A 15,323-nucleotide genomic window follows, 5' to 3' on the forward strand; every position below is an offset into this window, starting at 1 on the left:
TTAACATATTCAGAGATTATGGCATTACTGTATTGATTTGCAAACATTGATTTGTAGTGTGTATTAACTATAATTGGAGGAAAGATGCCCAAATAATTAAGCAATTATACTGCATATTTTTTATTCATGAATAAATATGTAAACACAAATAAACTTCTCACCACATAAGTTTATTCCAAAATCACCACTGTTCTATACACACAGCTTAAAATTGCCTGGAAATATTTTACTATTTATGGTGGATATAACCAGGGTGGAATTGGGTGGGGATATGGCCATAAAGTAGACAAGACTAGCTCAACTGTGGGTGAGAGTAGGTTTTTGAGATTATCGGCAGTTTTTATTTTTACTTTAACAGAAATAAGCCTATTTTAGGGCCTGTATTTTTAATCTGTTCCCTATCTCAAATCACACCCTTTGTTTTCAGCAGCCATGATCAGATAGGCTTGCAAGGGCCACAGACCTTGGCCTAACCCTCTACCATATAATTAGGGTAACTCTTAACTCTTACCTCAGTGAAGGCCCCTATCCGATCCTACCTTTTATACACCAAGCATACACTCAACCTCCCCGCATACTTTCCCCTCTTTGCTCAAGGGGCTTCTTTCACGTGGCCGCCTTCAAACCACCCTCGCACCCGGCCGGAGACTGGCCTTCCCACGGACTGGGTGCTGCAGGTGTAAACCTAACATGCGGGCGAGGAAAACGATCTCTTGCAGATCGATGAGGGTTTGCGCCTCTCGCACGGCTATGCCCTTCGCCGGGGAAACGCCTGACCCCACTTCGTGCCTCCCGCGGCTGCTTCCCAGGGCCACAACTAGTGGGGGGCAAGCAGGGCATGGGCCCCGGGCGCCGCGCTGGAGGGGGCGCCAAAATGACAATATAGTATATTTTTGCTCCTCACCAACCTATGGGGGGGGCGTGGAATCCATGTTTGATCCGGGTGACACAGACCCTAGTTGCCCTCCTGCTGCTTCCAACAACTCCTCTGGAATGACTCAGCGGCTCCCGTGCCCTACTGACCTCGGAGGAGGAGGTAGCTTACCGAAACTCTTCTCCTTCCTCCTCCTCCTCCCAAGAGGCAGCCGCGGTAACAGCCCAGGCCATAAGCGCCAACCACCAGCAAGCAGGCGTCAGCAGCCGACCAGTTCGGCCCCACTAGCGACTCCCCTATTCCGCAGCTGGCCGACCTCGAGCATGGAAGCCGCCGCCGCCCCTGCTGGGAGGAAATCTAGGTGGACCACCAAGAGGGGCTGCGACGTTTTACGCGACCCGGCCCTCAGCAAGGTGCGCGGGTCAGGATGGGTGGAAGCAGCTCCGCGGCGGAGAGGGGCGCGGGGTGAGAGCGGCTGCCGTGGAGGGAGGGCAGCGGGGAAGCCCAAGTCCGGCTCGCGCCCAGCCCGGTTTCCTGGGACGGGCTTCCAAGCAAGGAGTTTTACATTTTTCCACGCTTTCTTGGCGTAACCGAGCCGGGTGGTATTTTTTTGCGCTGGCTCCGCCTCAGCGCTCGCTCTGTCAGCTGGAGGGAAACAAGACCTACCGTCGCCCCGCGCAGGACGAAGCGGCCCGCACGCCGCTTTCTTCAGTAATTTGAACCCAGACTCCGTCGATTGGTTGGGCTCTTTTGGCAGCCTCGTCCCCGCTGATGTCAGTTGGACCTACTGCAGACGGGACGGGTTGTGTGCATGAAAGGCAAGCTACGCTTCATGCAAGAGGAAGGTTGCTGGAATAGAAAGGGGATCAGCCACTTTTAGGGCTTAAACACTTTGCTTTAAAGCAATGCTGAAAATAGTAGGTGGAGTGTTCCCGAGCGCAGTGGATTGATGGGGGGTGAAGCGCTGTTAGAGGGACAGTGGCAGCTACTAGTAGCCGTAAACAGAAATTACTGTACTGTACCTTCTTAAGCCACCCTTGTACCACCTATCCAGACTACTTTCTTAGGGGAACTAGCTGCCCATAGCGTGAGCCTTTTCGGTTGGTGTGTACTCTACACAAATAGTCAAAACCTAATGAGCTTTCTGTTCTTGTCAACAGTATCTGGCTTTTTCAGCAAGGTCAACAAGTGCTGCTATCATGAGAACATTGTGCTCTTTCATTTTTCGTATCAGGGCGGGCTGTTTAAGGGTGCATTCGTCTTAAAAAGTCTATTCCTACACCACATCACTGGGCCATAACAATCCAAGCAACCTTCTCCATAGCAGTTTCATGTTCACCACCTGATTAGAGATGAAGGACCATACTTTGTAGATAAGGCCACAGAGAAGTAGATGGTGGAAGCTGGAATACGATAAAAAAAGCTACTTAATATGGGATTAAAGTGAAATAACTTTGCAGAAGGAAGGCTATCTGGCTAAATAAGTTTTCAAGTTAAACTAAACACTTAGGGTCTATGTGGATGCAGGTATACTTTGTTAAATTTTGTTTTTGTTAGGGAACTGAGGAATATTACTGTATAGCTTTATAAAACTTTCATAATATCATACCATGTAGTAAAATATTACTTAGGAAAAAAGTAACAATACTTGATCTATAAAAGACATAAGGAAGAAATCTTCCCAAATAAAGATACTTGGTAAGACTTAGGGCTTCTTTCATGTAGAAAGTAGAAATAGGATTTCCTCAGGAGAAAGTTCCATTGCATTTAATGGGAATTATTTCCCAAAGAAGTAATCATAGAATTGCAGCCTTGTTGAACTTTGTTGATGAGGAATTCAAGTCATCTTGCATTATGTTAGAAAAATGGAAATGAAACTTCCGTTATTGCGCAACTTACTTCTATCAGCATTTTTGCTCAAATGGCAGTAATTTGGGTATAAATATCTATTTTTCACCACTGCTCTTCCCATAGGTTAGAGTAGGTGGTGGGTCTTGCATGATTCCTTGTCTTTTAATGGCATTTAGGATTTTTTATTTTTTTGTTTGAATTATATTGCATAATGGTTTTTATTGTATGCCACCCAGAGGCATTGCAGAGTTGGGCAGCCCTATACATTTCTAAAATAAAGAGGTGTGCCTAATATAACAATGGAAAAAAGTAAAGTCTCCATTATGTTGAACTTGACTATTAAGGACTACCTGGACATGATTGCTTGACAAAAATAAGAACATAGTTTGCCATTTTTTTTAAATTCCCAGTCTAGCTTACATATAGCCCTTGGATTTTCTGTATAGTAGTCTCACTTGTGAGTAGTATCCAGGTCTTACTCTTATTAGCTTTTCTCAGATCAGACAAGGTCAGGTAGATGCTGCCACCTGCTGTGATAATAAGGAGTGTCTGTAATAGTGCTGAAATGTAATACATACTGGAAATTAAATAACATGGAGTGTACCCTGCTATATCTGATCACTTCGTCAACTTTATTTATCCCTTTCCACTTTATCTTTATGAATACTTAAGCATATATCTGCTTAAAAAATAATAGCAGCGAAAAGATCAACACTTTTTTACAAAGAGGAGTTAGCAAATTTTCAATGTATTGCAAGGATATTATACTACTGACTTGCTTATATAACACATTAAACCATTAGTTAATCATGTTTTCGTTTAGCATGTTTAACAAACCTAGCCTGTGTTGTTTTGCTTATGGTTATGCAAACCCAGAAAACTGGAGAAGTGTGAGTTATACGTTCCACCCTTTATTTTATTTCCTGCTTTTCCCTTAAATCTCTTACGTTTTTGGAGGTTGGATTCTAAATCTGTACTAGTTGTTGCAAAAGGTTCTGAAGACAAAGTATTTCCATTTGGCAATGGAAGAATGTCATCAATCTAATCCAGCCTTTCTCAACTGGGGCTCCATGGAATCCTGGGGTTCCATGAGAGATGGCTCTGCATTGCCTGGTTTCTTTTATCAGTTGGGATATCAGATTGAGCGTAAGAATGAGGAAACTATTTCTCAAGAGCTGGGCTTGAACATTACCCATCAAAACCTATGTTTGGTCTTTAAAAAACTTCCAGTTTCGGTGGATGAGTGATGCAGGTGTCCATATATCATCATGAGTGTGTAAGAACAATGTGAAGATAATCTATTTTGACCCTGTTTGTATACAGCTTAAGATGTACACTATACAGTAGATCCTAAAGATAGCATGTACTTGCAGTCCTTGGTTAAGTTTAGGGAGAAATGTGGTCACCTTTTAAAAATTATGGAAAGGCCTGCTCTTTAGCATCTAACAATCCCAGGTCTAGGCATAATGTCAGTAGGTAAACCTACAGCTCTCAGAGTGGGACCTAATCTTCTCTTTATAACATGCATATTTTTCTGTCAAAAACTAAAATTTAAATATGTTGGCTAAGCATTTATGCAGGGGAAGGGAGACAGACAAACTATCAGTAATTTTTAAAGTAGAACATTTTCAAGGCCAACTCTATTTCCTTGTGGCAATAACAGGAAAGTTTGGTGATAGTATGTTAATGAAATGCTGTTAAAGTGATATTTTACTTTTTATTTTCCTTGGAGGTGAATGGTATATGTAGTGCTTATTTTCTGTCAGTCTTGAAAATTATAACTGACACTCATTACTATTTGGAAATAGGAATCCCAGTTTCAAAGTTTGGAAAATTGGGCAATGTCCATTTTATTTATTTTATAACACGGTGAAAAAAGGTGAAAGGTCCCTGTGCAAGCACTGAGTCATGTCTGACCCTTTGGGGGGACGCTGCTTTCGCGACGTTTTCTTGGCAGACTATAGTGGGGTGGTTTGCCATTGCCTTCCCCAGTCGTCACCTTCCCCAGCAAGCTGGGTACTCATTTCACCAACCTCGGAAGGATGGAAGGCTGAGTTGACCTGAGCCGGCTGCCCGAGAATCCAGCTTCTGCTGGGATCGAACTCAGATCACGGGGAGAGTTTTCAGTTGCAACGCTGCGGCTTACCACTCTGCACCACATGAGGCTCATTTTATAACATATGCAAGATAATTTAGAAAAATAAAGCCACATTTAACTTTCCAGGGACCCTTAAAGAAGAATTTTACTTATTTGCAAATCATTTTCCTGAACGTCATTAGAAGCCATATTTAAAAGAAATTGTAACTATAGCCCTCTCTGTTATACATATTTGTATTGTCTGCTTTTAGTTTCTTCTTTGTTTATCAGAGCATGAGTCTGAGGTTCATGAAACTTTGGTGCTACAGTTTCTACTATTGCTGAATAGCAGGAAAGTTTATTCTAACATATGGAACTTTTATGTCGTAGAAGTTATATCTGCTGAGATGCTTTTTGTGTCTCCCATGCATATATTGTGAGGCACCCAGAGTTGTTTGGAGGTGAGTGGTGCCTAAATCAAATAAATTACACTAAATTGAATTGGCAAAAACAAAAAGCACAGTTTCCCAAATTATCTATTTAACTTGATTTTAAAAAATAGACAATTCAAAATGGTGGATTTAATAGGCCTGTGCAGTTCTTTGATTTTAATTTTAAGATAAAATATGCTTTGGAGCATTTGGAGATGCAAGAATAACACCTGTCTGAATATCTTTAAAGCAACTGTGTCTTCTCTCAGGATCATGTGACAGATGCAGAGGGCATCTGTGCAATGTCAGTAAATGAGGCAGTTGCTTTAAGGAGTTTCAGGCAGGTGCTACATTCAGAGCATTTTTGGGAATCAAATCCAAAGTACTGCATATTCCTACATAGCTGTGATTTAACACTGTGGCTTAGTTTACATGATAATACGTAACAGGGATGGGGGGTTGTAACTCAGATATGCCATTATCACTATATCTGCTATGGACATGGGCCATTGGGAGAGAGAGTGTTTTGGATATTATGTAAACATGAGAGAGAAAGGGGTATGGAATATTTAGTTATATATTATTTATTTAAATATATTGGCCACCTAACTCCAGGGGTATGTTGGGCAGTATGTTAAGCACCCTTTTGAGACTCAGGGTCCATCATTCTTAGTTCTGACTGAAGGAGTTGTCCCAATGTGCATAGTCTCTGTGGCTTTTGTGTGAAACAAAAGAACATGATTATCATCCTGCTCAGAGCATAAGATATCAGCATGGGTTTTTCTAAATACTCACCAGTATAATTTTAATAAAGTAACCTGTATTGTTTGTTTCTGTTTATGCATCTTAAGCATATCAGCATTTAACAAATATATATAGCACTTGCACTTATTTCTTGAATAGTAGTTTTGAGCTAAGACCACAGCTGATGAGCGTTAGTAGAAAAACTCCTGTTTGGATTTAACTCCTATATGGTTCAAGATTGTACTTTAAGACTAATTACCTACCCTCTTAAAGAGAAATTTAGAGAACCAGAAAAAAAGTTTAAAATAGTATTTGGGGTCTTTTTAATGAATTTACTCAATTATGTCGTAACTAGCTATTTTTTGCCAGATGTACTGTATATATAAGTCTTGGACCTGGCCCATCCTACATTTCAGTGTTTCTTTGATTAAAAGTTCTGTTTCCTCAAAGAAATCTTAACAATAAACAGGGAACCAGCATTTCTGAATCATCCTTAAATTTCTGTTCTGATGTGTCAGTCGCAATTTCCTTTAGGGTGCACCTTCTATGGAGCGTCAGCCAAAAGTGACAGGTTCTGCAACTACCTCTTGCTGGTTTGGGAATTTCTTTAGCTATACTCAAGTTGGTTCAGCACAACAGAGTTCAAATCATACATTATATTGTCAACACATGCAAGCCATATGATACCATTGCATAATTATATGATTGTCTATTTGTAACAGTAGGCATCACTAACATGGAAGATGAAATGCTAAAAGTAGGTTAGTGACATTTATCTTCATACTGAATATGGCAGAAAGGCTGAAAGAGTGCCATGAGAACACCTAGTGTTTTTCATACCTGAAAGGTTGTGATTTGTACCTCAACAGTGCCTATTATTTCTCCTCCTCCTCTCTAAATCCCTGGACTGCCAGAAAATTAACTGGGCAACCTTGTCCTAGTCAGTCTTGGTTGTAATTAGCAATTAGATGATCAGCTGTCTGCATACTGCTTTTGCTAGTGGCTATAGAATACTAGTGATTAGCAGTGGGTTACTGAGACGGACAGAGGGAAAGGAAGTGAATGTGTGTAAAGGGGGGCACTGAGTGTACATTTCAATTGATGCCTGCATGACTATCTCATCCTGCAACATTTGCTATTTGGAATTCGAAAAATTACATATCATATAGTGCAGATAAAATTGGAGAGGCAGAACAATTACATCATTTTGAATTCTTTGAAAGAAAGGTGCCATATCAATTCCTTGAAATATCTGTAGTGGGAACATTATTTTGTTTTTTTGCTTTTCGCCTTTTTTTTTGTACTGTCTTTTGCCTTCCACTTCTGTCTATCACATAGTAAAACTGAAGTTCTATTTCCTATAGTTCGTGAGGTGAGGAAATGAGGTATTTCTACATTTCAAATTACTTCATGCAGAAACTAAGTATTGGTAACATCCATTATAATTATACCATTTGAGAGGCATGTAAGCACTATAGCTGTAGTTCTGCTGGATACAGTGAATTATTTATTGTTTTTAAGTAGGTAGAAATGATGCTTATCATTCCGTAATACTGATGTTTAGAGTCCCAGTAGTAAAAAATAGGGCTAGAAGGATTCCCTGTGAATCCAAAAGTTAATCTTGCAAACTTCTGTAATATATCTCTCATGCCCACCAACGAAGTTGGTGAGCAGAACTCCCGTGCCAGTTCTTATGGGTTCCACACCAGTTTTAATCTCTATGAGTGCGCATAAAAAGAGAAGGGCCAGGTTCAAGCAATCTCTGTTAGCTGCTGTCAAATATATAGATGGTTTTGACCTTCATATTTAGTTTGTGCATCATTCTAAATCATATGATTCATTTTGGTTTTTGCTTTAGCATGTTATGGAAACTCTGCTGTTGTGCTTTATAAACCATGACTTCACATGTTACGTGCATCCATCCAATTGCAATTCATTCAACAAATCATGACTAAATAAAAGGTGGCTTAGCATGATATGTGAATTTGGTCATTGAGTGAGATAATTCAAACATATGAGTTGATTCTCAAAGTTTTAGAAGGATATAGCCATATGGTTCTGTATACATTTGAAATGCATCAGTGTAATTATGATGTATTCCTTGTATCTTTCCAAGATGCTCAGAAATTAAAGAGTTTTTTTCCTGAAAGCCATTGCTGATATATTCATTAGAAGCTTTGATTTGTAATCAAATAATTACAACAAAAGAAATTGTGTAGGTGCAGATATGTTTCACCTATTTTGATTTCAACATAAAAGAATTGCACATGGAGGTTATTAATGTGAACATAAAGCAGATTTGATTTTAAAAAGCTGTCTGGACTTGGTCCATGAACAACTCTTGAGGGATGTCTGTAGATAAATCTTTCTTTCACCACATGTGCTAGCTTAGATATACTAGCTGGATGAATTCCAAAACCAAAAGAGAGGAGATTTTACTTTATTTTGTTACCTTTACTAAAGTTTCTGTACTGATATTATACATTTTAAAAATGTTCAGTACAAGTCTGGGAGGAGTATTTTAGAGATTGTGCATGGACCCTGCTAGTAACATAAATGAGAGTGAGGTCGACCTGGACCAAGTTCAAAATTGGCCCCCTGTCTCTGTGCAAAAGGTAACCTGATGGACTGAATCCCTTAAGGTGAACAAGGCTCCAGGTGTTGATTGTGTTCTGCCTGAAATAATTAAAAAGGATCTCAGCTGGTGGGCACCTCTGCTAGCATCCCTGTTTACATTCATGGATCAGACTGGTTATGTTTCAAAAGATTGGGGGCTGGCAATAATAGTCCCGATTTATAAAAAAGGCAGTAAGAATGATCCATGCAATTACAGGCCTATCAGCCTTTTGAGTATTGTTAGCAATTTATATGCTAAAGATTTAAATCACAAGCTCCAAGACTGGATAGCGACAGAGGGCATAATCCAAGACGAGCAGGCGAGATTCAGAAAAGGGAGGTCAACAGCAGACCACCTTTTGGTGCTTCACCATCTTGTACAAAAATACACTTATAAAAAGAAATCCTCTTTTGTGGCCTTTCTAGATTTTAAACAAGCCTTTGACTCAGTTTCCAGGAATTGTCAGGGGGTAATTGGCGAAGTAACAATGCTGAGCCGACTTTGCAACTCTTTTGGCACTGCAGACAAAATTACCTGGTTCTTAATTTTGAAAAATCTAAAATTCTGGTCTTTGCTAAGAGAGCCACCCAACAATCCTGGCGAGTCGAAAGGGACAAGTTAGAGCAGGTTACTGCATTTAAATAACTTGGGGTGGTTTTCCACTCTAAAGGCACCTGGAACGTGCACCAGAATCACACACTGCAGCTAGCTCTTAGGTCTACACGTGCTATTAAGAGCTTATTTTATACAAGCGGAGGAGAATTAATCCCTGCGGCATTAAAACTTTTTGAGGCCAAACCACTGGCCCAAATCTTTTATAGGGCACAAGTAGGAATTTATGCGAAGAAGGATGTACTGGAAACAGTGCAAACAAAATTTTTGAAATCAATCCTTGCTGCACCTAATGGAACAGCAAATGCCTAGTTAAGCTTGAGACAGAAGTGCCTGCAATCCAGGTAAGGGCTTGGAGGAGGAGGATAAACTACTGGTTGAAAACCCAATTCTTTCTACTCAGATGGACCCCTTTAGTTTTAATAGACAATTTTCCTTCTCCCTGGAAACAGGGCGAAGAGCAGAAGCTGGCATTATGTGGGCTTTCTGCACCATTCCTAATTTCTTTAGGATATGACCAAGCCAAACAACTGCTCACCCAAAGAATAAGGGATATGGAATTTTAGACTGAAGTTAATAGGCTGCCCCAACATTGTAGAAATTGGATAAATAAGGACACTTAGGAACCTGCAACATATTTACAAAATCTAACTTTCCCCAAGCTGAGAATTGCATTTTTCAAAGCCAGGCATAACATCTTACCATCCGTACTGCTGCAAGGCAGATACTCCAAAACCCCATTAACTGAACTTCCGGCCCATGTGGTGACAAGGAGATCAAAACCATTTCGCGTGTATTACCACACTGTAAACTCTACAGGGATATCAGGTCTGCTTATATTTTGCCCCTAATATGTAAATTTCGAGGAAGACCAGACAATTTCTATGTGAACCGTTTTCTAGAAGATTTGAAACCGTTTATCATCTGTAGTCAAATTCTGTGTTGCCACAATGAAAATAAGGCATAACTGGTTACAGAAATAATCACTTCTGTTTTGTCACTTTAGATTTAACACATACTAGCTATCTTGTTTTTAAATGGTATATATTTTACTTCATAGTCTGTAATTCTTTAGATTTACACTTGCACAAGTAAGAATGCACTATTATAGCAGTGTATGTCACATTTTTATGTGTTATTTTATCTTTGTTATGCTAGTATTTAATTATTTTACTTTGATGTTGTATTTTTTGTTATTTTTGCTGGTCATTGACTGAATAAACTATTATTATTATATAATATTATATAATTGGTGACCCTGCAAATGTGTTCCTTACTGTGAAACAAATAAATGTCATTTGGTCTTGTGAGGAAGCTTTAACAAAATAAGTTCAAAGCATTGTGATTTACATATTTTATTTTACAGCAAGACATACTTTTAGATACCTAGGGAAACAATCTCTTAGGTATTAGATTCAGTTTTGTGGGGCCAAAATTCACAACTCTCTTTGCCATGTTGCCCACAGCAACACTTTTCCTTCCACCCCGCCCACATGGGCAGCGTCCCTCTTCCAAAGATTCCTGAGTTGCAGAGAATGTGGAGGAGCAGATGGATGTTTTCTTTTCCACAGACTTTGCAGATGGTAGAAGCAGCACCAGATCTCCATACAGTACTATTTTTGCAAGAGCCTAATACAAAAATTAAACCTGCACTGAAGACCTGGAGGAGAGCAGGGTTTGGATTTACTATCTGCAGGGATGATTTATTTATTTATCATATTTAATAAATGATCTCCTGCCCATTCTCACACAAAGTGATTTGGAAGTCTAACAAATACTTTCCCATTATCTTCTTTGCATCCATAATATTATAGTCCCATAAAACATAGATTAAATCCTTCTCCCAATAGCAGCCTTTGCCAACTTTCTACTCCCTAGGTCTAGTTCTCCTGGAGTATTTTCTGACCTCATGTGGAGCTTATGAAAATTCAGGAAGCTAGGAATGTATCTTCCATTTCTCATTTTTGCTAAGAACTATAGAAGGAGAGAAATTATTACAGCTGTAATAAATGGGTAGCTAGTAAGCCATGGCAACATTAATGGAACTTTGCATTGGCTTTCATTAGAAGAGAGTTAGTTTGGCTTGTGTTTTTAAGATTCTGCCATGATATTTTGAGTATAACATATGGTAATGGCTCTTGTGGCTCCTGGTTGGGGAAGGAGCTTAATCTGTTTGGATCATTACCTACTAAAGGAAGTAGAAATATCCTTATCCATAGCTCCATCTGTTGTGGAGATAGTCAAAGTGATAGTCTCTCAGCATATGATAATCATCTGGGGACTGACTATACCAGTTAAGTTTATTCCTCATTTTCTACTGTGTCAGTGATTCTGACTGTTTAGAGTTCATGATTTCAGTGTCAATCAATCAGCTTCATTTGTTTCCTCTGTCTACTGTTTCCCCATTTCTTTTTGTAACAACTTCTTTGAGGAAGAGATTTGAAGATCTTTTATATTTTTGTTTTGGCATGTTGAAGTGGAAGTGGAATAGGGATAATTATCTCAATCACAGAACGTTTCCAAGGGTTCCCCAGTAAAATATCATTAACATATGCTGGTCAAGCCGAACCTCTAACATTTACTAGTCTGTCTGGCAGAGAATGGTTAGTCCTTCATGAGGCATTTTTCACTTCAGCCAAATCCTAGGAAAAACAGAAAGGAAGGTGCTCTGGATCTTTCTGATCAAAAACTTGAAATACAACCCTTTACAAACTTTGTGCCAATCCAGAAACATAAAAGGTAGATATGTAACCATGCAGTTTCATAGGTGAGGAAGCTTTTAACAAAAGATCCCCTGATTAAGTAAATTGTCAAATCTTAATTTAAAAAAAGGAATACAGAGAAAGCAACCACACAGAATTCCAAATAAAATGCATATGGTTAGCTTAATGGAACTATTTATTTATTACCTGGGTGCATAAGATCTTAGTTTCAGAATTTGTTCAACCCTCATTGTAGAGGGAATGGTTGGAGAGAAATTATGTGATCTTTCTTGCTTATGAGGCAGGCCTTCCTTGCTGTTGGTACTGCTTCTACTTTTTGAGCAATACCAGTTTTATAGAATGTGGAGAGTAATTGAAAGGCAGCCTCTTTGGAGAGATTAGGAGTTGTTTCCTTCAGTCAAGCAAAATGTTTAGTCTCTGATGTCATGGATCTACTAGTTCATCAAAAATTATCTGGTGGCTAAAGCCACTTTCCAAATTACCTTGGTTAAATGATAGATCTGCCGTGGCTTGGACTTTATTGCATTTTATGCTGACTGATTATTGGTAGTATTTATGATTTTACTGAAATTTTAAATTGTTTTTATTGTGAACCGCCCAGGGTCCCCCATGTGGGGGAGATGGGCGGTGATAAAAATTTGATAAATAAATAAATAAATAAATAAATAAATAAATGTGCTGATTAGTTTTCATCAATTATGCCATTGTATAAAGTCGGCAGGAGATTGCAAGTCATGGTCACATGATGTCTCACTCAACGATGTGGGTGATTCGCTTAATGACTGCGGCAAAAAAGGTCATAAAATTGGGTGTGGTCATGTGATGCCTCAACGACCACAACTTTTAACGATGAATTTTCCAGTCCCTATTGTAGTTGTAAGTTGAGGACTACCTGTAGATGGAATTCACCTTTGTTTTCTAAAAAAAAGCTTCAGTGCTTGCCATTCTTCTGCTTCTTTTAAATAATGAATACATAAATATGGTTGCTATCCAAGCTATCCTTGGAGTTGGATGGGAGAAAAGCTGAACTAAATCAGTGAAATATTTTGTGTTCTTGAATATTTATTGAAGGAAGGGAAGCCCAAAATATCTCAAATACAGTATATTACTAAGATTTTTTCCACATTGCACACTAAATATGGTCCTATTTTCCCATAACATTAAATAAATTGAAATGAATCTTAGCATTGTATGCATTTGCATGTTTGAACTTCCTTTCATTTTATGTGTTAAACTGAGCATAATTAGAATACCCATACTTAAGACAGTTGCATTACAGTAGGAAAGCAGAATTACATTTTCCAGTCTTAAAGAATGTTAAGACCAGCTAGAATTTCTGAATTCTGTCATCTTCAAGTCTGCGTTTTAGTGGCATGCTGCAAAATCTTTAGTGATTGCTCCAGAATTAAGAGGAGGGATGCTTGGGCTGTGATCTCCTGTGGAGTCTCTTAATCTGGACTACATGGGATGCTTAAACTGAACATTCTAGGAGGCTGAATTTGATCTTGGGGCTTCTGTACAAAGTTGAAAAGGCAGCATTATTGGGTGGATAAGGAAGGTCTCTGCCAAGTTCTTGATTCTTTCCCAGATTTGAAATTGGGTTTGAAAAACATACAGCAAAAGGGCAAAGCAGCTGCACAATTTGGTTGATGCATCTTCTCTTTAAGGCTCATCAAGCCAGAGTATGAGATATGAGAAGCAGTAGTAAGTGGCTTCTGTATTTTCTTCTGTATTTTTTTATATCTGCAGAAGAAGATAACATAATTAGGTAGGCCCTTAACAGTAAAAGTTACTACAGTAGTTTTCTGTAATACATGCTGTCACAATTTCCAGTGTAGGTTACTGCTGGGTATTTCAAATACTGTACAACATTTTGATGTATTACGTGAATAAACTATACTTAATCTTAGCCAAAAGCACAAGAAGCCTTTTGTTGTGAAATATAACTTTGTATTGTTATAAGGGTAAAAAATGTGATAAGGCAAAATAAATGAGTTTGGGCCAACAGTGGAAGTGACTATCCATAACAGAATTTCCTCTCAGTTCACACTTGTCATATATTAGAAAAGAGGATCAGATTTTTCTAGGTGTTGACCAGTTCTGTCTGACCTACAACTAGAAAACAACTGGCTCATCGTTTCAGCGATTCAGTTTTTGAAGGGGAGGGAGACAAATCTGTGGTTCAGCTTTTGAGGGAGGAAGATCAACTTGCCACATGGATATTATCCCAAATAAATTTGCATGTTTTCACAGGGGTCTAAAACAAAACATTAATTCTTTGTGAAATATGTTACACTTTTTCTGCTCCAGTGAGTTTTAGACCTTTATTTAGATAACACAAGTACAAACAAGCAGCTACTTCTATAACTATGCCATTGGATACCAGCATGCCGGTTACATTGGACAAGATGCCATGCATGACTGACCAGTCTGTGAGCTGTGGAGGTTGTGGAAGGCTACCCTATTGGGTAATTGTTAGTTATTTATTTAAATAAACTATCTATGCTGTGTTTATGACAGCAGTGCAGAAATTCTTTAAGCTATACAAGTATTGATAATCTGAATGGTAAAAAATGTTTTATTTTGATAACAGACTTGGAAAATACTGTGTTTGAATTTTTTTTGTGTTGTGTTTGCTGCTTAGCCACATCTCATCAACTGCAAGTTCATTTATAATAAATAATTTAGATACTGAAAGTATACATAGAAAACAACAGCTTCAACACTGTATATACAATTTTTTTTAACCTGTTCAGTCATGTCCAATTCTCAGAGACTGCCTGGACAAGTCCCTGTAGTTTTCTTGGCAAGGTTTTTTGGAAGTGGTGTGCCCTTGCCTCTTTCCTAGGGCTGAGAGAAAGTGACTGGCCCAAGGTCACGCAGCTGGCTTTGTGCCTAAGGCAGGACTAGAACTCATGTCTCCCGGTTTCTAGCCTGATGCCTCAACTGCTACACATATACACATACATAGACACGAACATGCATATACATACATACAAATGCTGATATCGTTATAGTGCCAGTATTATGCATTTCATCTCATAGCAATCTAATCAGAGGAGATTTGTGGTATGTTCTCTTTTGTCTTCAATGAGATTTTTGCTGATTAATATCCTTATGATTGCAGATAAGTGTGTGTTATTTTCTTACTTAATTCCCAGAATTTTACATGGAAGTCTAATCACTGTGCAAGATGGAAGTCCCACATGCTTGCTGTCTATAGTACAAGCATAACAATGGATACAAATTACTGAAATGAGTATAAGGGTATTATATTACATTTAGAAATGTCTTTCAGCCTTTTTGTCATACAGTATGCGATAGAATCTAATGTACATTCAGGCCATTGAAAGGCTTGTTGCTGAACTCAGCAAACTGATTTTAAATATTGTGT

At 38.8% G+C, this 15,323-nt stretch overlaps 1 protein-coding gene across 1 annotated transcript in view; it reads left to right on the forward strand.

Moving 5' to 3' along the window:
• The first annotated feature begins 1,069 nt into the window (after positions 1-1,069).
• The window catches only part of ME1 (malic enzyme 1), a 134,210-nt gene continuing 119,956 nt past the window's right edge, over positions 1,070-15,323 (forward strand). Inside the window, exon 1 of the mRNA XM_063312599.1 lies at positions 1,070-1,287. Coding sequence (XP_063168669.1) covers positions 1,198-1,287 — 90 coding nt within the window. The 5' untranslated portion in view covers positions 1,070-1,197. The remainder of the gene's footprint in view (positions 1,288-15,323) is intronic.

The sequence above is a fragment of the Candoia aspera genome, chromosome 1 (assembly GCF_035149785.1).
Source record: "Candoia aspera isolate rCanAsp1 chromosome 1, rCanAsp1.hap2, whole genome shotgun sequence".
Taxonomy (NCBI): Eukaryota; Metazoa; Chordata; class Lepidosauria; order Squamata; family Boidae; genus Candoia; species Candoia aspera.